Below are 24,014 nucleotides of genomic sequence, written 5' to 3' on the forward strand. Positions count from 1 at the left end.
TTAAGTCTGTCTGAGAAACCTTCCTGCCCTTAAACCCCGCCCCTCTTCTAGACACTTTAGATAGTGGAATGCGGAGGGCCGTGTGTTCTTTTTGTCGCAAGTTAATAGTGAAATTCTCTAAATTAATTTTTTGGGGCAATTTTTCTGCTGATGTTTATCCAGATGTTTGTGTAGGGCGACAGAAAAATATGAAAATAGTTGTAGACTTTTTTCTCTCTTTTGCTGCTTTTTGGTGCATGGTATCACAGCAAAAAAATAATGCATTTGCCATAAGACAGCACTCAAAAAGGTAACTAATAATTCAGTCATCAAGCAAAAAACCCGGGACATTGCTCTGATGGTTTTGTTGTTTTTTTTTCACAATTGTAAAAAAAAAAGTTAATTAGACGACAATATGTGTGATGATGCAGCAGAGCCGAGTCTGTCATCTCATCGCACTCATCTTTATATAAGAGGTTGTTGGGACTTGCATTGCAGGTTTCCTTTGCAACCCGGACAAATCAGCTCGTGTAGGAAAGTACAGAATGGAAGCCGGACGAACCCTGGTAACATCAATGGGGTCTGTTCAGCACCATTCAGTTCCATCGTAGGATAGGTCCGTTCAGGCTAGGGATTTAGTTTTCCTGCTTCCATGTCGGCGAGGTGAACGAGCCCTTAGACTGCAACTTAACTTACTTCAATACGTCTTCATGGTGCACAAAAGAGAGAGGAAAGTAACCGCTTCAGCTCTGCTACCTCAGTGCATGTAATAGTCTTGTCTCTGCTTGTTCGTTTCCCCGTGCGCCCCTCTCATATGAGCATTCGATAATGTATTAATGGATCAAGTCGTCCAGTTTGACTTTATGGAGTAAAACTTTGCAGATGTGTGAGACGCCAACGCCTCCGCGACATTTAATCCATATCGCCATGGAGACACGAGCAGGGACTTTGTCCAGGGCTCATTAGGTCTACCCAGATGGATACAAGTGGATCGAAGGCCATTTATCAGGAACAACCTTATTACATAACATAAACCAGTGCGGCGTTATCATCAATAAGTCACTAATGACAGGCAGGGGAGAGGAAGAGCTTAAAGGGGAAGTTCAGCTCCTTATACATGGCGGTAAAACGGAATGAAGAATTTCAGATCTCTGTATGAGCATTGCAGGATAAGAGGCTGAACTGGATGGCTCATTCACACGAGCGTATACTGGCCACGTTTTCACGGCTTGCCGATATATACGCGACCATCTGATGCATTGGATTCCAATGCATCAGTTCAGATGGTCGATTTTCCAATACGTAAAAACGGCCGGCCCGTAAAGATAGTGCATACGGTGCGCGTTCCAGCCAGCTGTTTTTACACTGGGACTGTCTTTTGTCCGGAATGCGGCGGCCGCTGCCATAGACTCCTATGGGAGCCTATGGAAGCTGCCAAAAAAGGAAGGAGGGAGGAAGTTTAGCAGCGGCTCTGGTAAACTCCCTCCCCCTCTCCTCCCCTTACTTGCTGCCAGCAAGGGGTGGGGGCGGGACAGGAGATTAGCTCACTAGCTTCCGACGACAGCCGGCAATTGGTGGAGAGGGGTGGGGTAGGGAAGTGGGGGTTTAACATGCTAGCGCCTGCCCCGTCCCTCACCCTGCCTTTGCTGACAGCCAACGCGGGAGCACAGAGGGGGAGACAGTTTAGCAGAGCTAAACTCTCTCCACCTGCCCAACTGTATTCTGGGCTCGGCATATACTCGCAGCACCCGGGCCGTCTGAACCCAAAAATCCAGAGGCCCCCCTGCCCTATAAGTAAATGATGCATCTAACAACTGGTTGGATAAGAACTCGCCCAATCGATAGCTCTCCTCTAAGAAAAAAAAAACAACATCAGCAGTGTCGAAGGGGTCGCAATTTTTGGGTGACACCTGTGCTTGTCTTGTTTGGTAGACGGTTCGGAACAAGGACCACCCTGACAATCAATGTAAACCATTCTGCTCTCTTCCACAGGAACATGACATTGAAACAGCCCATGGAATAGTCCACGTCACCATGTGTGGAACGCCAAGACAGAACAGACCCGTCATACTGACGTACCACGACATCGGACTGAATCGTAAGCAATGCATACGTCTTCTATAAAAATATTTTTAGTAGAATTGCTGTGTGGCTTACGAATAGTCTCCACTAGAGATGAGCGAACGTACTCGTTTCGAGTAATTACTCGATCGAGCATCGCTATTTTCGAGTACCTGGCTACTGGGGTGCAAAGATTCGGGGGGCGCCGGGGAGCGGGAGATGGCGTGGTGGAGCAGGGGGTAGCAGTGGGGAACAGGGGGGGAGCTCTCTCTCTCTAACTCCCCCCCCCCCCCACACTCCCCTCTGCAACCCCCCGCTCACCCACGGCGCCCCCCGAATCTTTTCACCCGTGTAGAGAAGTACTCGAAAATCGCCGTGCTCGAGTGAAAAAGGGGCGTGGCCGAGTACATTCGCTCATCTCTAGTCTCCACACAATATGATGGACTTCCGGAATACCTCGAAGTATGGTAAGATTGGAAACAGGGACACCTGATGGATCCACTTTGACTTGACTTTTAATGCCTAGACAGGGGTGCACACATTTTTCTGGTTGGCGGGCCACAGTGCCATACTGAAACACTTCGAAGGGCCACAAGAGACATTTATGGCATATCCTATCACTGAGCAAGTAGCAAAATATGTTCTCCTTGCTGCCCACAGGGCATAGTGTCAACTTCCTGGTGAACTCATCCAAACTCTGTTCCCATAGAAAGGCATCTATGAGATGATGAACCCATAGGGTAGAGTCCAACCAGAGTGACCACTTGGAATAGCCAGTGCCAGCCATAGGTCAGATGGCGCCCTGTGTGGAACTTCATCCCATTAAAAAATCAATATAGATTGCTCTGATAGGTAGTTTGTCTGTATTCTGCTTGCACAGAAAGCAGTGTCTCCACACCAGAACAGCAGAGTGAATAAATAATGTACCAGAACCAAGCTCATAACATAAATACAGCATCAGAACAAGGTAATAACACAAATACAGCATTAGAGCAAACTCATAGCATGAACACAGCACCAGAATCCAACTCAGTACATAAATATAGAACCAAAGCTAAGCACTTAACATAAATACAGTACCAGAACCAAGCTCAGTAAATAAATGATGTGCCAGAACCAAAGGGATCACAGGAGGCAGAAAAAAATCCTAATTACCGGCCTTGGGAATAGCGGTCTTGGGTCATTTTGGTAGTTTCCAATGAATTCCTGGGGATGCAGATCATTATTTCTTTATGGTGACCTGATGTAACCCAACATGTCCCAACTAACTCACTCATAGTTGCAGTGCTCCATAAGCTCTTGTGATGCACAATCTCCCATTCATGATGTTTTCAGAGTCAGTTGAGCTCAGATACTTCTAAGTCGATATGTGCCAATGGGCCAAGACCGGAACCAACTGGTTTTTCTTTTGAAAATCTGTTGAGATGAACTCCCGATCCTCTGGAAAACCATTGTGGCGTCACCATGCCGAATGCCATACTCCACCTCCGTGTGGACCTATACAGCAGCCCAGACTTGTAAAGGCTTTCCGCCACCTCAAGAAGTTCAACATTTTGGAACGTTTTGTAATTTTTCAAAAATTTGACTTTGATGACATCACAGAAAATTGTTTTACTGAGCAGCTCTAAAAACTTGTATATTTCCTAAATTGCAGATAAAACGTGCTTCAACTCCCTGTTTAACTATGAAGACATGCATGAGATCACCCAACATTTCTCCGTGTGCCATGTGGACGCGCCCGGTCAGCAGGAAGGAGCCGCGTCTTTTCCAGCCGGGTAAGGCCGTAATGAGATGATTGGCATAGTGCCTCTGGCCGCAGATTAGTCACTTTGGCACGTAAGAGGTTAATGGAGCACTAAGCCCTGCCAGCTCCAATCACACTAATCAGAGTTAAGATTTAGCAATGATTAGCGACTTTGAGATTGCTGCTCAGGAAGTCACAGCTAAATACGGCTCAGTGATGAGAAACATCTTAATTTGTGCGCAGGCTCTGGGCAGCAACAAACAATGGCGCAAATTGTAGAAATGTGTTTTTGTATAAATGATAATATTGTTGAAGGTTTACATTCCGCAGGCCAAATTCCATTAGTGGCCAGAATCCCCTCCCCCCCCCCCCCCCCCGTCCCCGTCCTCCGTCTGTCTCAAGCCCACAACAGGGGCCCCAATGTTGTCAAGTTAATAACCCTCCAGCCGACCGCACGCATAATGTTACACGTTTGTCTTTAAAGGGCTGGTTGGTCATTAACCTCAAAATAACGCCGACATTTAAAAAAAAAATTTCCCCTCCCCTTTTTTGCAGGACGATTTGTATTTTTCACTATTTAATGTACCTGAAAAACTTTTCACATTTCTAAGTGGTGTGAAATGGAAAAAAACGCAATTGCGCCTTCTTTGAGGGGTGTGTTGTTTTTACGGCATCCACTGCGACAAGATTTACAGGATAACGTCATTCTGAGGGCGCATTCAGACGACCGTAAATCGGCTGGGGTTTTCAGCCCGGTCGATATACGGTGTCCCTCTCTGCAGGCTGGAAGAGTCAGGAGCAATGCTCTGAGCTCCCGCCCCTCACCATTATTTGCAATGGAAGGGGCGGAGTGGGGCGGAGCTACGGCCCAAAACTTAGCTCCGCCCCCTCCTATTGCAAATAGTGGCGAGGGACAGAGAGGGGTGGGAGCTCAGTGCACTGCTCCTGGCTCTTCCAGCCTCCTCCCCCTACAGAGAGGGACGCCGTATATCGGCCAGGCTGAAAACCCAGCCGATTTACGGTCGTCTGAATGCGCCCTGAGGGTCGGTACAATTACGATGATCCTAAACTTTCTTAGCTTTTGTTTTGTTTTTTCTATACTACTTTTAAAAAATAAAATATATTTTAAAACTATCTATTTTTGGCCACCGTCTTCTGATCGCCACACTTTTTTTATCTTTCCATGAATGGGGTCGTATGAGGGCTTGTTTTTTGCTGGAAGTCCTGTGGTTTCTATTGGCACCATTTTGGGGTACATCAACTTTTTGATTGCTTTTTATGACATTTTTTCCTTGGAGACGGGTAATAGTTCTCGTGTTGTGTGTTTTTTCCAATAATGTTCCCTGTGTGGCATAAATAAGGCATTATTTTGATAGCTTGGACGTTTACAGATGCAGCGATACCCAACAGGTTTTTTTTATGGGGGTTGTTTATTATTTTTTAGGATAAATCTTGGTGAAGATTGTTTGTAACTTTTAACATCCTTTCGTTTTTACAATAAGACAACCTCATACGGGACTTGAAGTTGTGGACATTTGAACACTTATATCATATACTGCAATATGTCAGTATTGCAATATATAAAATTTCGGTAGGCAATCTATTAAGACATGCTGCAGGCCAGTGTTAGTAGATAAAAATACATGGCAGCTATGTGGGCCCCTCGAAGGCCCCTGGCAGCCATGACAGCCAGACAGCGCTACACAATCTCATCGTGGGGGGGTGTGGGGGGGGGTTGCTTGGGACCTCCAATTGCTGATTAGGCTATTTCAATGCCTCTTTCAGAATTGACTGTGGCATTTAAAGGGTTAACAGCCACGAACGGCATGAACTCCGATCGCAGCTGTGAAAGACAGCAAACATCGGCCATACATGGAGCAGGCTTGGCTTCTGAGCCCACTCCATAATAACCTCATGTACATGTATGTCCTATTGCATGAAGGGGTTGAAGAGTGATCGGTGGCGATTAGAGATGAGCGAGCACCAAAAGGCTCGGGTGCTCGTTACTCGGGACGAACTTTTCGCGATGCTCGAGGGTTCGTTTCGAGTAACGAACCCCATTGAAGTCAATGGGCGACCCGAGCATTTTTGTATATCGCCGATGCTCGCTAAGGTTTCCTTGTGTGAAAATCTGGGCAATTCAAGAAAGTGATGGGAACGACACAGCAACGGATAGGGCAGGCGAGGGGCTACATGTTGGGCTGCATCTCAAGTTCACAGGTCCCACTATTAAGCCACAATAGCGGCAAGAGTGCCCCCCCCCCCCGCACTGTCAGCGTAAAGATCGTTCTCCTCTGCCATAGCTGTAACAGCTGTGGCAGAGGAGAACGATGTTTGCCCATTGAATTCAATGGAGCCGGCAATACAGCAGGTTCCACTGAAAGCAATGGGCTGCCGGCGATCGCAGGATGAATGGTCGGGAAGGGGTTAAATATATAAGCCCTTCCCTGCAATTCATCCAGAAATGTGTTACAATAAAAATATATACCGGCGTATAAGGCGACGGGGCGTATAAGACGACCCCCCAACTGTCACCTTATACGCCGGCAATACAGCGGAGCAAAGAATAAAAATCATTACTCACTTCTCCTGGTGTTCTGCGGCGCTCCTGCAGGCTGTTGCTCCCTCCTGGTCCCCGGCAGAGCATTGCTTTCTGGACGCAGTGGTTGAAATCCCTGCCTCCAGAAACACACGTGCCTTCAGCCAATCACAGCCAATCAATGACATCATTGTCATTAGCTGTGATTGGCTGAAGGCACGTGTGTTTCTGGAGGCGGGGATTTAAAGCCCTTCGTAGAGAAAGCAATGCTCTGCCGGGAACCAGGAGGGAGCGACAGCCTGCAGCAGCGGCGCAGAACGCCAGGAGAAGTGAGTAATGATTTTTATTCTTTGCTCCACTGTATTGCCGGCGTATAAGGTGACAGTTGGGGGGTCGTCTTATACGCCCCGTCGCCTTATACGCCGGTATATATTTTTATTGTAACACATTTCTGGATGAATTGCAGGGAAGGGCTTATATATTTAACCCCTTCCCGACAATTCATCCCGCGATCGCCGGCAGCCCATTGCTTTCAGTGGAACCTGCTGTATTGCCGGCTCCATTGAATTCAATGGGCAAACATCGTTCTTCTCTGCCACAGCTGTTAAAGCTGTGGCAGAGAAGAATGACTTGTCTTCTATATGTTCTCAATGGGGTCGGCGCTGCTGCCGCCGGCCCCATTGAGCGCATATAGAGAAGGGCAGATTTTAATACTCGGGTGACACCTAATCTCCCCAGCCACTCACTGCAGGGGGGTGGTATAGGGCTTGAACGTCGCAGGGGGAAGTTGTAATGCCTTCCCTGTCTTTCTATTGGCCAGAAAAGCGCGCTAACGTCTCAGAGATGAAAGTGAAAGTAACCCGAACACCGCGTGGTACTCGTTACGAGTAACGAGCATCTCGAACACCCTAATACTCGAACGAGTATCAAGCTCGGACGAGTACGTTCGCTCATCTCTAGTGGCAATCCATTTAATGAAAACTCCATAGAACCTGCGAATGATTCCGGTCCCAGTCCCTATTAGTACATTTGCTTCTTTGTATCTTTTGTTGGCCACCTTCTTGCAGAAATAGGGGCCAGGGCTTCCATTGATTAGTGGCAGCCCTGATAGTCAGACCCAGCAATGACATTTGTATGAAATATCAAAATTATATAAACAATGTATAAGTGAAAAAACGTTTAACTGACGTCACCATATGAGTGCAGTGATGTCACTAGTCCCAACTCAGATGCCCAGACCTGTTCTGTAGCTATTAGAGACATGACAGTGCATTAGGAAGTGATGCCATTACTTACTGATTGTGGGGGCGCCCCATTGACCATGAGAGCAAAGTGGGTGATCTGCAATACCTGAATTGCATTAGGCCCCTCCCACACAATCTTTTGCACCCTGCGTACTATGCACACAGTTTTTGCACATGTAATACGCAGTACCAATCCCTCATATACTTAGTGCTGTGCAGGGTAAAATTCATGTGGTGCCCTTTTATTTTAGCCATCATAGGGGTCACCTTTGGGTAAGTCTAGGTTCAAGAATTCTTGGTTGACTCTGAATATGCCCTGCGCAGCGGTGGAGCGGTGGGTCGGGGATACAATTGAATGTGATAACTGCTGGTAACAAGGGCATTAGGCTAAAGACCTAGAACATGTGCCCATGGAGCCCGATGCTAGAAACAACATTGGTGGAGACCAAGTAAACATATATGCTAATGCATATATTTTGTTTTGCTCAGGTATGTGTACCCTTCAATGGATCAACTGGCGGAAATGCTACCTGGTGTTGTACAGCAGCTGGGGTAAGGAGTCATATCTATTGGTATATAATAGTATATCTTAAAGACAACCTCTTCTAATATGCCTCCTCACTTGAGAGAATGGGGAATGTCTCTCTATTGGTACTCTTGCCCATCAATGTGAGGCTCCAAGACCTTCACCAATGAGCTTCTGTCACTGGGGAGCTGCAAAATGATAAGGGTTTGCCTAAAAGAAAGGGCTGGTAAGGCAGTAATGCAAGAAGGAAGACGAAAAGAGAGCCATATCCTTGAAGGAGGAGGAGAAGAGAGACACATCCCTGAAGGAGGAGGCAAAGAGAGCCACATCCCTGCAGGAGGAGGAAAAGAGAGCCACGTCCCTGAAGGAGGAGGCAAAGAGAGCCACATCCCTGAAGGAGGAGGAAAAGAGAGCCACGTCCCTGAAGGAGGAGGCAAAGAGAGCCATATCCCTGAAGGAGGAGGCAAAGAGAGCCACATCCCCGAAGGAGGAGGAAAAGAGAGCCACATCCCTGAAGGAGGAGGCAAGGAGAGCCAAATCCCTGAAGGAGGAGGCAAAGAGAGCCACATCCCTGAAGGAGGGGGCAAAGAGAGCTACATCCCTGAAGGAGGGGGCAAAGAGAGCCACATCCCTGAAGGAGGAGGCAAAGAGAGCCACATCCCTGAAGGAGGAGGAAAAGAGAGCCACATCCCTGAAGGAGGAGGCAAAGAGAGCCACATACCTGAAGGAGGAGGAAAAGAGAGCCACATCCCTGAAGGAGGAGGAAAAGAGAGCCACATCCCTGAAGGAGGAGGAAAAGAGAGCCACATCCCTGAAGGAGGAGGAAAAGAGAGCCACATCCCTGAAGGAGGAGGAAAATAGAGCCACATCCCTGAAGGAGGAGGCAAAGAGAGCCACATCCCTGAAGGCGGAGGTAATGAGAGCCACATATCTGAAGAAGGGCTCAGCAGGGGTGTTGCTAGAAGGGTCTACCAGGACATGTGACAGAGGCTGTCAACAAGCCACTTTCCTTTGGCCAAGGCTTGTATGGGATAGGACAACAATAGAGATGAGCGAACGTACTCGGTAAGGCTGATTTCGCAATCGAGCACCGCGATTTTCGAGTACTTCACTACTCGGGTGAAAAGATTCGGGGGTCGCCGGGGGGCGTGGTGTGGCGTGGTGGAGCGGGGGGTAGCAGCGCAGAACAGGTGGGAGCTCTCACTCTCTCCCTCTCCCCCCCCCCACTCCCCTCTGCAACCCCCCGCTCACCCACGGCGCCCCCCGAATCTTTTCACCCGAGTATTGAAGTACTCGAAAATCGCGGTGCTTGATTGCGAAATCAGCCTTACCGAGTACGTGCGCTCATCTCTAGACAACAAACTCAACCTTTCTACCTGAAGGTAAACCTAGCTGCAGCTTTGAGGTGGTGCCCCCAGTAGGAATACTTTATGTACTGCAAGTGAACAGAATGTGATATATCATTCTCTTTGTGTTCAAAGTTTGAAGAGTGTCCTTGGAATGGGAATTGGAGCCGGTGCCTACATCCTCACTAGATTTGCTGTAAGTGTCATCGTAGTTTACATTTTTTCTGTGTTAGCCACTGTTCACATCACAATTTTATTGTACACTTAGCGTATGCATTAAACCTCCATGAGAATAAAACATATGTAAATGTGTGTCATTATAAGCAGATGTGCATACTTAACATATAGACATTCAATTCCATACATTTCTGTCCATGTTTACATACAAAATGTACATTTTTCAAGAGGTCTTTCTTCTTAAAGGGGTTGCACAGTTGTAAACTATTGATGTCCTATCCGCAGGTGTCTGCTACCTGCGACCCACCCTCTGATGGGCTGCTCCCCCAAGCCAAGTGCTTCTGCACTAAGCTGATTTATGCAGGAATCAGACAGCTCCATTCACACTGTAGTGGCCAGACTTGGTATTGCAGGCATTGAAACAAATGAGAACTTTGGCTATAATACGAAGCTTGGCCACTGCAGTGGGAATGGAGCTGTCTGCTTTCTGCTGAAATCCGTGCCGTGCACGTGCACACTGCCAGAGGAAGAGCTTATGAAAGGGGTCCTATGCAGCTAAGGACCACCGCAGATCAGCTAATTGAAATGGTGGGTGCACACTGCTGTCACTTCACTGCATACTAGGTATGGCGCCAAGCATTTTTTTAGTGGTTGTGTCTGGTATTGCAACTCAATTCCATGCACTTGAAGGGCACTGAGCTGCTCTTAGGCCACGTGAGCAATGTACATGAGGTTACAGACCTGAGAAGAGGCTGCGGTACTCACCAAAATGCCTCTGAAATCAGCTGATCAAGCTGGGGTCCCGAAAGGCAGACCACCACAGATCTGAATTTAATGACTATTCAAGAACAAAGGCGCTGAGTTGTAATCACTATGTAGTGCCTGGAAGCTATTAGTGCTGAGCAGGGAGAACTTCAGGAAGCCCCCAGATCACCGCCGCCATTATATCTTAGCACTTATAGGGACCTGGGGCTAATCAGCAATTGACACAATACTAGAGATGAGCGAACGCGTTCGTCCGAGCTTGCTATTCGTGCGAATATTAGGGTGTTCGGGATGTTCGTTATTCGTAACGAACACCATGCGGTGTTCTGGTAAATTAAACTTTCTTCCCTGAGACGTTAGCGCTTTTTTTTGGCCAATATAAAGACAGGGAAGGCATTACAACTTCCCCCTGCAACGTTTAAGCCCTATACCACCCCCCTGCTGTGAGTGGCTGGGGAGATAAGGTGTCACCCGAGTATTGAAATCTGCCCCTCCCGCTGCTCGCTATGGATGCATTCTATATGCGCTCAATGGGGCCAGCGGCAGCAGCGCCGACACCATTGAGAACATATAGAAGACAAATCCTTCTTCTCTGGCACAGCTGTAACAGCTGTAGCAGAGAAGAACGATGTTTGCCCATTGAATTCAATGGAACCGGCAATACAGCCGACTCCACTGAATGCAATGGGCTGCCGGCGATCGCAGGATGAATGGTCGGAAAGGGGTTAAATATATAACCCCTTTCCTGCAATTCATCCAGAAATGTGTTACACTAAAAATATATACCGGCGTATAAGGCGACGGGGCGTATAAGACGACCCCCCAACTGTCACCTTATACGCCGGTAATACAGTGGAGCAAAGAATAAAAAGCATTACTTACGTTTTTAGATGATCTGCGGCGCTCCTGCAGGCTGTCACTCCCTCCTGGTCCACGGCAGACAAGCTTTCTCCACGAAAGACTTTAAATCCCTGCCTCCAGAAACACAGCCAATCACAGCCATTCAATGACATCATTGTCATTGGCTGTGATTGGCTGAAGGCACATGTGCTTCTGGAGGCAGGGATTTAAAGTCTTTCGTGGAGAAAGCTTGTCTGCCGTGGACCAGGAGGGAGTGACAGCCTGCAGGAGCGCCGCAGATCATCTAAAAACGTAAGTAATGCTTTTTATTCTTTGCTCCACTGTATTACCGGCGTATAAGGTGACAGTTGGGGGGTCGTCTTATACGCCCGGTCGCCTTATACGCCGGTATATATTTTTAGTGTAACACATTTCTGGATGAATTGCAGGAAAGGGGTTATATATTTAACCCCTTTCCGACCATTCATCCTGCGATCGCCGGCAGCCCATTGCTTTCAGTGGAGTCGGCTGTATTGCCGCTCCATTGAATTCAATGGGCTAACATCGTTCTTCTCTGCTACAGCTGTTACAGCTGTGCCAGAGGAGAACGATCTTTATGCTGACAGTGGGGGGGGGGGGGGGGGGCACTCTTGCCGCTATTGTGGCTTAATAGTGGGACCTGTGAACTTGAGATGCAGCCCACCATGTAGCCCCTCGCCTGCCCTATCCGTCACTGTGTCATTCCCATCACTTTCCTGAATTGCCCAGATTTTCACACATGAAAACCTTAGCGAGCATCGGCGAAATACAAAAATGTTCTGGTCGCCCATTGACTTCAATGGGGTTCGTTGTTCGAAACGAACCCTCGAGCATCACGGGAAGTTCGTTACGAATAACGAACACCCGAACATTTTGGTGTTCGCTCATCTCTACACAATACACATTCCTATGACTGTAAAACCCCTTTAAGACAACTCCACCGATTTACCCACAGTCCTTGGTAAAAACACATATTTCAAGTTATGCCAAGTAACAAATTGGGTCTTGTTACATCTGTGTTTATGCTATAAAGCGCCTACATCTGCCATATATATAGGGGGCGCGGAGTGTAACCTAATCCAAGTTACATTTTCTACATGGAACAAAAAGTTCTCATTAAGATCCATTAAAGGGATTAGATGCCTCTCCTTAATTCAGAACAAACCAGCCTGGGAATGTCTGCTGGCTCCGGCTGCAGCCGCTCCACATGAGATGCAGCTTGTTGTTCTATCCGTGGAAAGTTACTGAATTGCGCTCCATCTGAACAAACAATTCTTTCTGTTCCAGCTGAACCACCCCAGCATGGTGGAAGGGCTGCTGCTCATTAATATTAACCCCTGTGCCGAGGGCTGGATGGACTGGGCCGCTACCAAGGTACATTGGAGCCTCGCCTTTATCTCTCAATGATTGTTACATTTGTGTCTATATGTGTCTACAGTAGGAGTTCTGCCTGTCGGGTTCTCTAAACTTCACTCATCTCCCTTCAAAAGTATAAATGGCTAAAAGATATATATATATATATATAGTCTCATCTAATCCACCAAAGCAAAGAGCTCTTGTTCCAGCAGCTTTCCATTCTAATATAAATAGTGGGGTCCCGATTGACACCCCAGTGACCTTAAAATGCCCTCATAGGACGTATAAACAGTAGTTGTCCACGTTGTCTGCGTCAAGCAAGAATGAGCCAAGTTATTTGGTGTGCCGGTTTCGCAGCCTTACATTCCTGACCCACTCACTGTGATGGCTTCTCTGACTACTTCTGGGCACCCCTCTTTATGTCATCTGTGAACCTAATGGGGTGCATGGACAGTGTTTACTCAGACCTTTTTTGTGACTTTTGTTTTCATTCCACATGTCCAGAATGATGAGGTGCCGGACCTCATTAACCGCAGTACTCTGCAGCTTCCATAGTAGTTGTCTTCTGGGGGCATGAGGCGGCACACACAATAATTGGCAATTGTCAAAGACTGTGACATGATGACACTTGGCGCTTCTATCGGAATGTTACTGAATACTTGCCGGTCAAGAGCAGGTACGGGCTTAAAGGGCTTTTCTGTGGTGAATACTATTGATGATGTATCTTCAGCATAGGTCATCAATAGTTGTTCGGCTGGGGTCTATTGCTCGGGACCCCGACCGGTCGGCTGATCGGCGCATGCTGTCAGTTCTGCAAATACCCAGAGGTCGGAGCGGAAGCATTGGAAATCTCCATGCCACCCTCGGTGTAGTGGCCGGCACTTGTAACTACAGGCACAGCTCGCGTTGATTTCAATGAGAGCCATGCCTGCAATTACAAGCGCCGGCCACTTCACAGAGGTCGCCGCAGAGACTTCCGCTGCTTCCACTCCGACCTCTGAGTATTTGTGGCGCTGACAGCATGCGCCCGCTCAACTGATCAGTCGGGGTCCCAAACAACGGACCTCAGCCGATCAACTACTGATATCCTATCCTAAGGATAGGTCATCATCATCAATAGTATTCTCCCTGGAAAACTCCTTTAAATGTTATCATGTGCTGGCTGCCGATCAAAGGTCTCTATGCTATCAATATTTCTGAGTTACAAGATGACGGCCTTTGGTGTAGATCGGCACAAGAGGGAGGGGAAAGTAACCACAGTCCACAACGCTCAGGACTCTCAGGTCCGGCCAGGTCTCCTCGGAAACTTCTGCTAGTTATTTTGTGTACTAGTCTTGGACCCCCAAGAGGCCACAGCTTACATTCCTAAGCAGAAGCCACTCATTGTGATGGCTCATTCCTCCAAACACTTCCAAGCCCCCTATTTATGACATCTATGTACCCTAATGGGACGCATGAACAGCCCCATTTTGGTGGTTCTTTTGATGCATCATATTCTGAGTTATGAGGTATCGTGGACGTCATAGAGCATAGTACTCTGCAGTGCCATGGTAGTGGTCAGCAGTCTATGTTGGCCTCTGAGGGTCGAGAATGGAATGCCAAATAACCAGCATCTTCCAAACGGTGGGACATGGTGAGACAAGACACTCAGTGCTTTAGTCGGGACTTTACTGACGGCTTGTAGGTCAACAGAAGCTACAACCTTAAGAGTTATTGGCTGCTGCTCAACTATCTGCGCTATTATTTTCTCTGTGTCATAAGATAACTGAAGGACTCTGGTGCCGACGGACACAAGAGGGAGGGGGGAACCGCAGGATACAACTCTCTCAGCTCGACCACCACAGATCCGGCCAGGTCTCCTCAGACACAAGTTACTTTGTGTGTTGGTCTTGCGCTCCCAGAGGACACATCTCACATCCCAAGGACGAGCTGCTCAGTGTGACGGCCCACTTTCAGGGACCCCTCTTTATAACCTCTATGGACAGTGTTTGTCCAGGCAGACAACTTTTTGTGACTTTTTAGGTTCAGAGGTATGAGGTATCCCGGACCTTATTAGCAAGAGTACTCGGCAGCTTAATAAGTAGTGGTCTGCAAACTCCCTGTTGTCTGGTTGTGCTGGGAGTGGTAGTTGTAAAGAAGTGATGCGCTATATTCCTCTACTGAGACTATTGGCTGTTTTTGAGCTTTCACTCTCCACAATCTGTTATGTAGGGCACATGAATTTATTATGACTGATGAAGATATTAACTCCGTATAAATAGTTTATACCCCGGACTAAGTGTCAACATCTCAAATTAGAATAGATTTTTTTAAACTCTAAGTTTCCTGTTTAAAGGGATTTTCCAGGGTTGAAAAACCGGAATACTTTCTTACAAAAACTGTACGTGGAATTACAAATCAGTCCCGTTCTCTTTAAAGCGACCCTCCAGGCCTGGAGAAACAAAGATGGCCGCACCAGCTTCCCTGACCACCTGATACACGCTGTGTATTAGTATACCTGAGCGATGCCGGCCAATCAGGGCGGTGTGCAGTGTTAGACCAGGGGTCCCCAACTTCAGTCCTCAGGGACCACCAACAGGTCATGTCTTCAGGATATCCTATAGTAAGACCACCGGTGGTAATGTCTGAGGCACTGATGATAATTACATCACCTGTGCAATTCTGAGGACATCCTGAAAACATGACCTGTTGGCGGTCCCTGGGGGCTGGAATTGGGGAACACTGTGTTAGACTACCAACGCATGCTATGTATGGTGTGCGTCAGGCAGTCAGAGACCTGGTGTGGCCATCTTTGTTTCTCCAGACCAAAAGGGTCACTTTAATGCAGCAGAGGTGTAATACCAAATCGTGAAGAGGTGTGGCGCTGCTGCAGGAAGAACCTGGCATATTTTTCTAACTTTAGGTCTGGGGGAATAAGTTTCTCTTTGTGGAGAGCACCAAGTAGGGGAAAGCTGTCTTATATAGGCCTTTTGAAAGGTCGGTCATTGACTTATAGGTAAACCATCTTCCAGTAGGTGGCGCTATGAAGATACAGAAGTAACCAGTGCCAAACAGATGTTCGATGTGCCACATCTGCTTGTTCAATGCACCGCACGTTCGTTTGTTGCATTGAGCTATTTCTTAGTCGTTACTGCTAGGCTATGCAAATAGGTGATAGCGTGTTCCCTTTAGCTTAAAGGGGTTGTCCAAGTTATATTAAGGCCCATCACCCAGTCTCCCATGCTGCAAAAATAACAAATCAGCTCCTACTTCCCACTTTCTGCTTGTCCATCGACACCCGTAAAACTGCTGCTGCAGCCAAGTAGAGCGCTCAGCTCCAATCTATCACTGGCTGCAGCAGCCTGATTGTAGATGGCTCAGGCTGACTGCAGCCTGTAAAGGTAACATCAGTAGGGGGTCCGGAGCCGGCAGTGGGGGGCGAGCGGGGGAAGCAGAGTATGAACGGATTTGTTATTTTATAGCATAGGGACTGGGTGGGCGGCCTTCATACAACTCAGACAACCCCTTTAAGTGAGCCTGTCACTATGGGACATCATAAAAAACATACTGGGAGTTCTCTGCCTCTCCATTTACTCCTGATCTGCCCCCCCCCCCCCTACCCTTCATACACAAGTCCGGGCTCTCAGACGCGGCCTTGGGGGCGGCGCAGTTCTAATTTCCCCGCCAATTCTTGCTTTACTCCTCCTTCTGAACGCCATGAAGGTCGGGGCTCGCAGAGGAGGGGCCCATTGTACAAAACTGGCACCAATTAATTGGGTTTAGAGAAAACTCCTTTAGGGCCCTTTCACACTGGGGGAATTTTCCGCATTCCGCACTGCATGTCCTCACTGAAATCTGCGGGGCTAACTGCAGATTTTGATCTTTTTGGAATGAAAATGCCTTAAATTAGCCTTCAATTCCGCATCAAAGTCTGTATGTAGTTAACCCTGCAGATTTTGATGTGGAATTTCACTGCATATTGGGGAAAATATTCTGCCCGTGTAAAAGGGCTCTTAAAGGGGTTCTCCGAAACTACGCTATAGATGTACTATCCTTCCAGACTTCCACTGATCAGCTGATTGAAGTAACAGCGATACTCAGAGGAGTGCTGCTTCAGTCCAGACCAGGCACAGTGCTGTATGTTGCATAGTGGCTGTGCCTGGTACTGCAGCTCCATCCCATTCTCTGGAATAAGACCGAGTTGCTCTCAGACCACATTACTGATGAACATGACGTCACATACCTGCGGCGCTCAAGCGTGTGGCGTGACATCTTCAAATAGGTGTTTGGCCGTGCGTTTGAGAGTGGCTTATCATGTCCCCTTAAGGTTGTTTTAGTACCTTTTTAACTCTTTTTTTTCCTTTTTTGCTTGCCAGCTCTCTGGACTCACCCATGGATTGCCTGATATGCTGATTTCTCATCTATTTTCTAAGGTGAGTTTATTTTAATCTACAATCTCCTTCATTGTTTTGCATTATTTTATCATTCTTGCGTTTTCTGCTTGCTGACAACCCGTCCTGATTGGCTGCGCGCCCCATCGCAGTGTATCATAGCTCACCATTCTAACAAGCTATGCAGCTAGGGTTGCCACCCGGCTAGTTACTCACCGGCCCAGCCTGTAGGGTTGGGGGGAGGTCAGAGGTCAAAGTTCTGATTACGGCAGCCGGATGGGAACTAGAGGGAAAGAGAGAAAGTGAAACACTAGATTCTGTGGAATTGCTGCACGGCTGCAGGATCAGGGTGTGGAGGGCCAGACGGGGCAACTAAGGGAGTCACTGTTACTACTGGGGCCACAAGTGGAATCACTATTACTACTTGGGCACAGTTACAACTGAGGTCACAGCTGGGTCCCTACTACCATTGGTGGCTCTACTTTGGGCACTCTTACTATTCAGGCTACTTTTACTATTGGGACCACTACTGGTGAACTAATACTATTGGGGCCACTTCGGGGTCACATTCACTATTGGGCCCACTATTGAGGTCACTATTACTATTGGGGTCACTACTGTGGGCAAAGTATTACTATTGGGGCTACAACTGAGGGCACTATTACTATTACGGACATTACTGGGGGCACTCTTATGGCTGGAGCCACTACTAAGGGCACTATTACTAGTGGGGCCACTGAGGGGGACACAATTACTACTTTTACCTTGGGCAGTGTTTTTTGTGACTAAGGTGGCTACTAGAGATGAGCGAACGTACTCGTCCGAGCTTGATGCTCGTTCGAGTATTAGCGTGTTCGAGATGCTCGTTACTCGAGGCGAGCACCACGTGGTGCTCGGCTCCATTACATTTCGTTCACTGAGAAATTTGCGCGCTTTTCTGGCCAATAGAAACACAGGGAAGGCATTACAACTTCCCCCTGCGACGTTCAAGCCCTATACCACCCCCCTGCAGTGAGTGGCTGGCGAGATCAGGTGTCACCCGAGTATATAAATCGGCCCCTCCCGCGGCTCGGCTCAGATGCCTTCTGACAGAGATCAGGGAAAGTGGTATCTTGGTGGAGCTGCTATAGGGAGAGTGTTAAGAGTTATTGTAGGCTTCAAGAACCCCAACGGTCCTTCTTAGGGCCACATCTGACCGTGTGCAGTACTGTTGAGGCTGCTTTTAGCAGTGTTGCACTTTTTTTTTTTTGTATATCGGGCGTGCAGAGCATTGCGTCCTCAGTCTGCAGTCATTGTACAGAGTATAGGGCCAGTACTGGTGAGGCAGGGACAGTGGGAAAGGTGAAAGAGATATACTGTCTATATAGGCAGTGGGCTTTTTCAAACAAATTTGGGAAAAAAACTATATTTGGGCTGCCTGTGACCGTCCTGACTGTACTGCGTCTCTGCTGGGGGTAGTAGTCCTAATTAATACGCAGCTAAGTGTTACAGCAGGCTTGCGCAAAACTGTTTCTTGGCTCTGCGTTGCCCGTGACATCACCTCCGTCATCCCGTCCAAAGGGAAACAGTATACATATATAAGCTGCCTACAGTATCTGTCTGCTGTCTCAGCTCAGCCTTTCAAAAAATAGAAGCAAAACACTTAAGGCCTACCACTGTCCTTTGGCCACTTGACTGCTTCTGCGCTGTGAATTCCACTAGCTCAGTCATACGCACCTACGTCTTACTACAGGCGTGCGCAAAATTCTTTCCTGGCTCTGCTGTGCGTTCCGTAAGCGAAGTCAGTCTCCAACCACAGGCCAATAAGCGGCACATTTAATTACAGCGTTCTGTTTCTGCTCTACTCGTAATACACCATGCTGAGGCGTAGGGGTAGGCCTAGAGGACGTGGATGCGGGTGAGGACGCGGAGGCCCAAGTCAGGGTGTGGGCACAGGCCGAGCTCCTGATCCAGGTGTATCGCAGTCGACTGCTGCGGGATTAGGAGAGAGGCAAGTTTCTGGCGTCCCCAGATTCATCTCACAATTAATGGGTCCACGCGGTAGACCTTTATTAGAAAATGAGCAGTGTGAGCAGGTCCTGTCGTGGATGGCAGAAAGTGCATCCAGCAATCTATCGACCACCCAGACTTCTACGCCGTCCACTGCTGCAACTCTGAATCCTCTGGCTGCTGCTCCTCCTTCCTCCCAGCCTCCTCACTCCATTACAATGACACATTCTGAGGAGCAGGCAGACTCCCAGGAACTGTTCTCGAGCCCCTGCCCTGAATGGGCAGCAATGGTTCCTATCCCACCGGAAGAGTTTGTCGTGACTGATGCCCAACCTTTGGAAAGTTCCCGGGGTCCGGGGGATGAGGCTGGGGACTTCCAGGAACTGTCTCAAGAGCTTTCAGTGGGTGAGGAGGACGATGACGATGAGACACAGTTGTCTATCACTCAGGTAGTAGTAATTGGAGTAAGTCCGAGGGAGGAGCGCACAGAGGATTCGGAGGAAGAGCAGCAGGACGATGAGGAGACTGACCCCACCTGGTTTGCTAAGCCTACTGAGGACAGGTCTTCAGAGGGGGAGGCAAGTGCAGCAGCAGGGCAGGTTGGAAGAGGCAGTGCGGTGGCCAGGGGTAGAGGCAGGGCCAGACCGAATAATCCACCAACTGTTTCCCAAAGCGCCCCCTCGCGCCATGCCACCCTGCAGAGGCTGAGGTGCGCAAAGGTCTGGCAGTTTTTCACTGAGAGTGCAGACGACCGACGAACAGTGGTGTGCAACCTTTGTCGCGCCAAGATCAGCCAGGGAGCCACCACCACCAGCCTCACCACCACCAGCATGCGCAGGCATATGATGGCCAAGCACCCCACAAGGTGGGACGAAGGCCGTTCACCGCCTCCGGTTTGCACCACTGCCTCTCCCCCTGTGCCCCAACCTGCCACTGAGATCTAACCCCCCTCTCAGGACACAGGCACAACCGTCTCCCGGCCTGCACCCACACCCTCAACTCCGCTGTCCTCGGCCCCATCCAGCAATGTCTCTCAGCGCACCGTCCAGCCGTCGCTAGCGCAAGTGTTTGAGCATAAGCGCAAGTACGCTGCCACGCACCCGCACGATCAAGCATTAAACGTGCACATAGCCAAATTGATCAGCCTGGAGATGCTGCCGTATAGGCTTGTGGAAACGGAGGCTTTCAAAAACATGATGGCGGCGGCGACCCTGCGCTATTCGGTTCCCAGTCACCACTACTTTTCCCGATGTGCCATCCCAGCCCTGCACGACCACGTCTCCTGCAACTTTGTACGCGCCCTCACCAACGTGGTTACTGCCAAGGTCCACTTAACAACGGACACGTGGACAAGCACAGGTGGGCAGGGCCACTTTATCTCCCTGACGGCACATTGGGTGAATTTAGTAAAGGCTGGGTCCGAGTCAGAGCCTGGGACCGCTCACGTCCTACCCACCCCCAGAATTGCGGGCCCCAGCTCGGTGCTGGTATCTGCGGCGGTGTATGCTTCCTCCACTAAACCACCCTCCTCCTCCTACGTAACCTCTGTCTCGCAATCCAGATGTGTCAGCAGCAGCACGTTGCCAGCAGTCGGTGTCGCGCGGCGTGGCAGCACAGCGGTGGCCAAGCGTCAGTAGGCCGTGCTGAAACTACTCAGCTTAGGAGAGAAGAGGCACACGGCCCACGAACTGCTGCAGGGTCTGACAGAGCAGACCGACCGCTGGCTTGCGCCGCTGAGCCTCCAACCGGGCATGGTTGTGTGTGACAACGGCCGTAACCTGGTGGCGGCTCTGCAGCTCGGCAGCCTCACGCACGTGCCATGCCTGGCCCACGTCTTTAATTTGGTGGTTCAGCGATTTTTGAAAAGCTACCCACGCTTGTCAGACCTGCTCGGAAAGGTGCGCCTGCTCAGCGCACATTTCCGCAAGTCCAACACAGACGCTGCCACCCTGCGCACCCTGCAACATTGGTTTAATCTGCCAGTGCACCGACTGCTGTGTGACGTGCCCACACGGTGGAACTCTACGCTCCACATGTTGGCCAGGCTCTATGAGCAGCGTAGAGCTATAGTGGAATACCAACTCCAACATGGGCGGCGTAGTGGGAGTCAGCCTCCTCAATTCTTTACAGAAGAGTGGGCCTGGTTGGCAGACATGTGCCAGGTCCTTGTAAACTTTGAGGAGTCGACCCAGATGGTGAGCGGGGATGCTGCAATCATTAGCGTCACCATTCCTCTGCTATGCCTCTTGAGAAGTTCCCTGCAAAGCATAAAGGCAGACGCTTTGCACTCGGAAACGGAGGCAGGGGAAGACAGTATGTCGCTGGATAGTCAGAGCACCCTCCTGTCTATATCTCAGCGCGTTGAGGAGGAGGAGGAGGGGGAGGAGCATGAGGAGGAGGGGGAAGAGACAGCTTGGCCCACTGCTGAGGGTACCTATGCTGCTTGCCTGTCATCCTTTCAGCGTGTATGGCCTGAGGAGGAGGAGGAGGAGGAGGAGGAGGAGGATCCTGAAAGTGATCGTCCTAGTGGGGACAGCCATGTGTTGCATACAGGTACCCTGGCACACATGGCTGACTTCATGTTAGGATGCCTTTCTCGTGACCCTCGCGTTACACGCATTCAGGCCACTACGGATTACTGGGTGTACAGACTGCTCGACCCACGGTATAAGGAGAACCTTTCCACTCTCATACCCGAAAAGGAAAGGGGTTCGAGAGTGATGCTATACCACAGGACCCTGGCGGACAAGTTGATGGTAAAATTCCCATCCGACAGCGCTAGTGGCAGAAGGCACAGTTCCGAGGGCCAGGTAGCAGGGGAGGCGCAGAGATCAGGCAGCATGTACAGCACAGGCAGGGGAACACTCTCCAAGGCCTTTGACAGCTTTATGGCTTCCCAGCAAGACTGTGTCACCGCTCCCCAGTCAAGGCTGAGTCGGCAGGAGCACTGTAAAAGGATGGTGAGGGAGTACGTAGCCGATCGCACGACCGTCCTCCGTGACGCCTCTGCCCCCTACAACTACTGGGTGTCGAAGCTGGACACGTGGCCTGAACTCGCGCTGTATGCCCTGGAGGTGCTTGCTTGTCCTACGGCTAGCGTCTTGTCAGAGAGGGTGTTTAGTGCGGCTGGGGGAATCATCACAGATAAGCGTACCCGCCTGTCAACCGACAGTGCCGACAGGCTTACACTCATCAAGATGAACAAAGGCTGGATTTCCCCAGACTTCTCTTCTCCACCAGCGGACAGCAGCGATACGTAAGCAATACGTAGGCTGCACCCGCGGATGGAAGCATCGTTCTCTATCACCATCCAAAACGGGGACCTTTTTGCTTCATCAATCTGTGTCTAATATTCCTCCTCCTCCTCCTCCTGCTCCTCCTCCTGAAACCTCACATAATCACGCCGAACGGGCAATTTTTCTTAGGCCCACAAGGCTCAGTCATATAATTTTTGTAAACAATTTTTATACGTTCCAATGCTCATTAAAGCGTTGAAACTTTCACCTCAACCAATTTTTATTTTAACTGGGCTGCCTCCAGGCCTAGTTACCAATTAAGCCACATTAACCAAAGCGATTAATGGGTTTTACCTGCCCTCTTGGTTGGGCATGGGCAATTTTTCTGAAGTACATTTGTACTGTTGGTACACCAATTTTTTTGGGCCCTCGCCTACATTGTAATCCTAGTAATTTTTAGCCCACCTGCATTAAAGCTGACGTTACCTCAGCTGTGCTGGGCACTGCAATGGGATTTATTTATGTACCGCCGGTGGATTCCAGGGAGCCACCCATGCTGTCGGTCCACACGGAGTTGTAACTGCATGTGACCACTTCTAAAGAACCGCAGTCTGACTGGGGCATGCATTGTGGGCCGAAGACCACCTGCATTAAACCTGACGTTACCTCAGCTGTGATGGGCACAGCACTGGGATTTATTTATGTACCGCCGGTGGGTTCCAGGGAGCCACCCATGCTGTGGGTCCACAGGGACTTCACATTAGGGATTTGTACCTGCCAGTGTCTATGTATTAAAAACCCCGGTCAGACTGGGGCATGCACTGTGGGCCGAAGACCACCTGCATTAAACCTGACGTTACGTCAGCTGTGCTGGGCACTGCAATGGGATATATTTATGTACCGCCGGTGGCTTCCTGGGACCCACCCATGCTATCGGTCCACACGGAGTTGTAACTGCATGTGTCCACTTCTAAAGAACTCCAGTCTGACTGGGGCATGCAGTGTGGACCGAAGCCCACCTGTATTAAACCTGACGTTACCTCAGCTGTGATGGGCAATGCAATGGGATTTATTTATGTACAGCCGGTGGGTTCCAGGGAGCCACCCATGCTGTGGGTGCACACGGAATTCCCATTGCGGAGTTGTACCTGCCTGTGACTATTTATAAAAAACCCCGGACTGACTGGGGCATGCAGACACCTTGACAGAATGAATAGTGTGTGGCACATGGGTTCCCCATTGCTATGCCCACGTGTGCAGCTCCTGATGGAGGTGGCACAGGATTGGATTTCTCATTGCTTCTGTACAGCATTATGGGCTATCGCCCTGCCCCTTTTAAAGAGGGTCGCTGCCTAGCCGTGCCAACCCTCTGCAGTGTGTGCCTGCGGTTCCTCCTCATGGCAGACGCGCTTATAAATAAACATGAGGGTGGTGTGGCATGAGGGCAGCTGAAGGCTGCTCAGGGACACTTTGGTGTGCGCTGTGGACACTGGGTCATGCAGGGGGGGGGGGTTGGGCAGCATGTAACCCAGGAGAAGTGGCAGCGGAGTGTCATGCAGGCAGTGATTGTGCTTTGTTGGAGGTAGTGTGGTGCTTAGCTAAGGTATCCATTGCTAATGAGGGCTTTTCAGAAGTAAAAGTTGTTGGGGGGGGGGGGCCCACTCTTGCCGCTATTGTGGCTTAATAGTGGGACCTGGGAACTTGAGATGCAGCCCAACATGTAGCCCCTCGCCTGCCTTATCCGCTTTTGTGTCGTTCCCATCACTTTCTTGAATTGCCCAGATTTTCACAAATGGAAACCTT

The 24,014-nt window shown here is 49.4% G+C and overlaps 1 protein-coding gene across 2 annotated transcripts in view; it reads left to right on the plus strand.

Annotated features, from left to right (window-relative positions):
• NDRG1 (N-myc downstream regulated 1) overlaps positions 1–24,014 on the plus strand; it is an 82,422-nt gene that overhangs the window by 39,880 nt on the left and 18,528 nt on the right. For both annotated transcript variants that reach the window (XM_066578769.1, XM_066578770.1), the window contains 6 exons: positions 1,972–2,077; positions 3,695–3,815; positions 8,057–8,119; positions 9,575–9,635; positions 12,548–12,634; positions 16,972–17,028. In XM_066578769.1, coding sequence (XP_066434866.1) covers positions 1,972–2,077; positions 3,695–3,815; positions 8,057–8,119; positions 9,575–9,635; positions 12,548–12,634; positions 16,972–17,028 — 495 coding nt within the window. The remainder of the gene's footprint in view (positions 1–1,971; positions 2,078–3,694; positions 3,816–8,056; positions 8,120–9,574; positions 9,636–12,547; positions 12,635–16,971; positions 17,029–24,014) is intronic.

This window comes from Eleutherodactylus coqui, chromosome 9, assembly GCF_035609145.1.
Source record: "Eleutherodactylus coqui strain aEleCoq1 chromosome 9, aEleCoq1.hap1, whole genome shotgun sequence".
Lineage (NCBI taxonomy): Eukaryota > Metazoa > Chordata > Amphibia > Anura > Eleutherodactylidae > Eleutherodactylus > Eleutherodactylus coqui.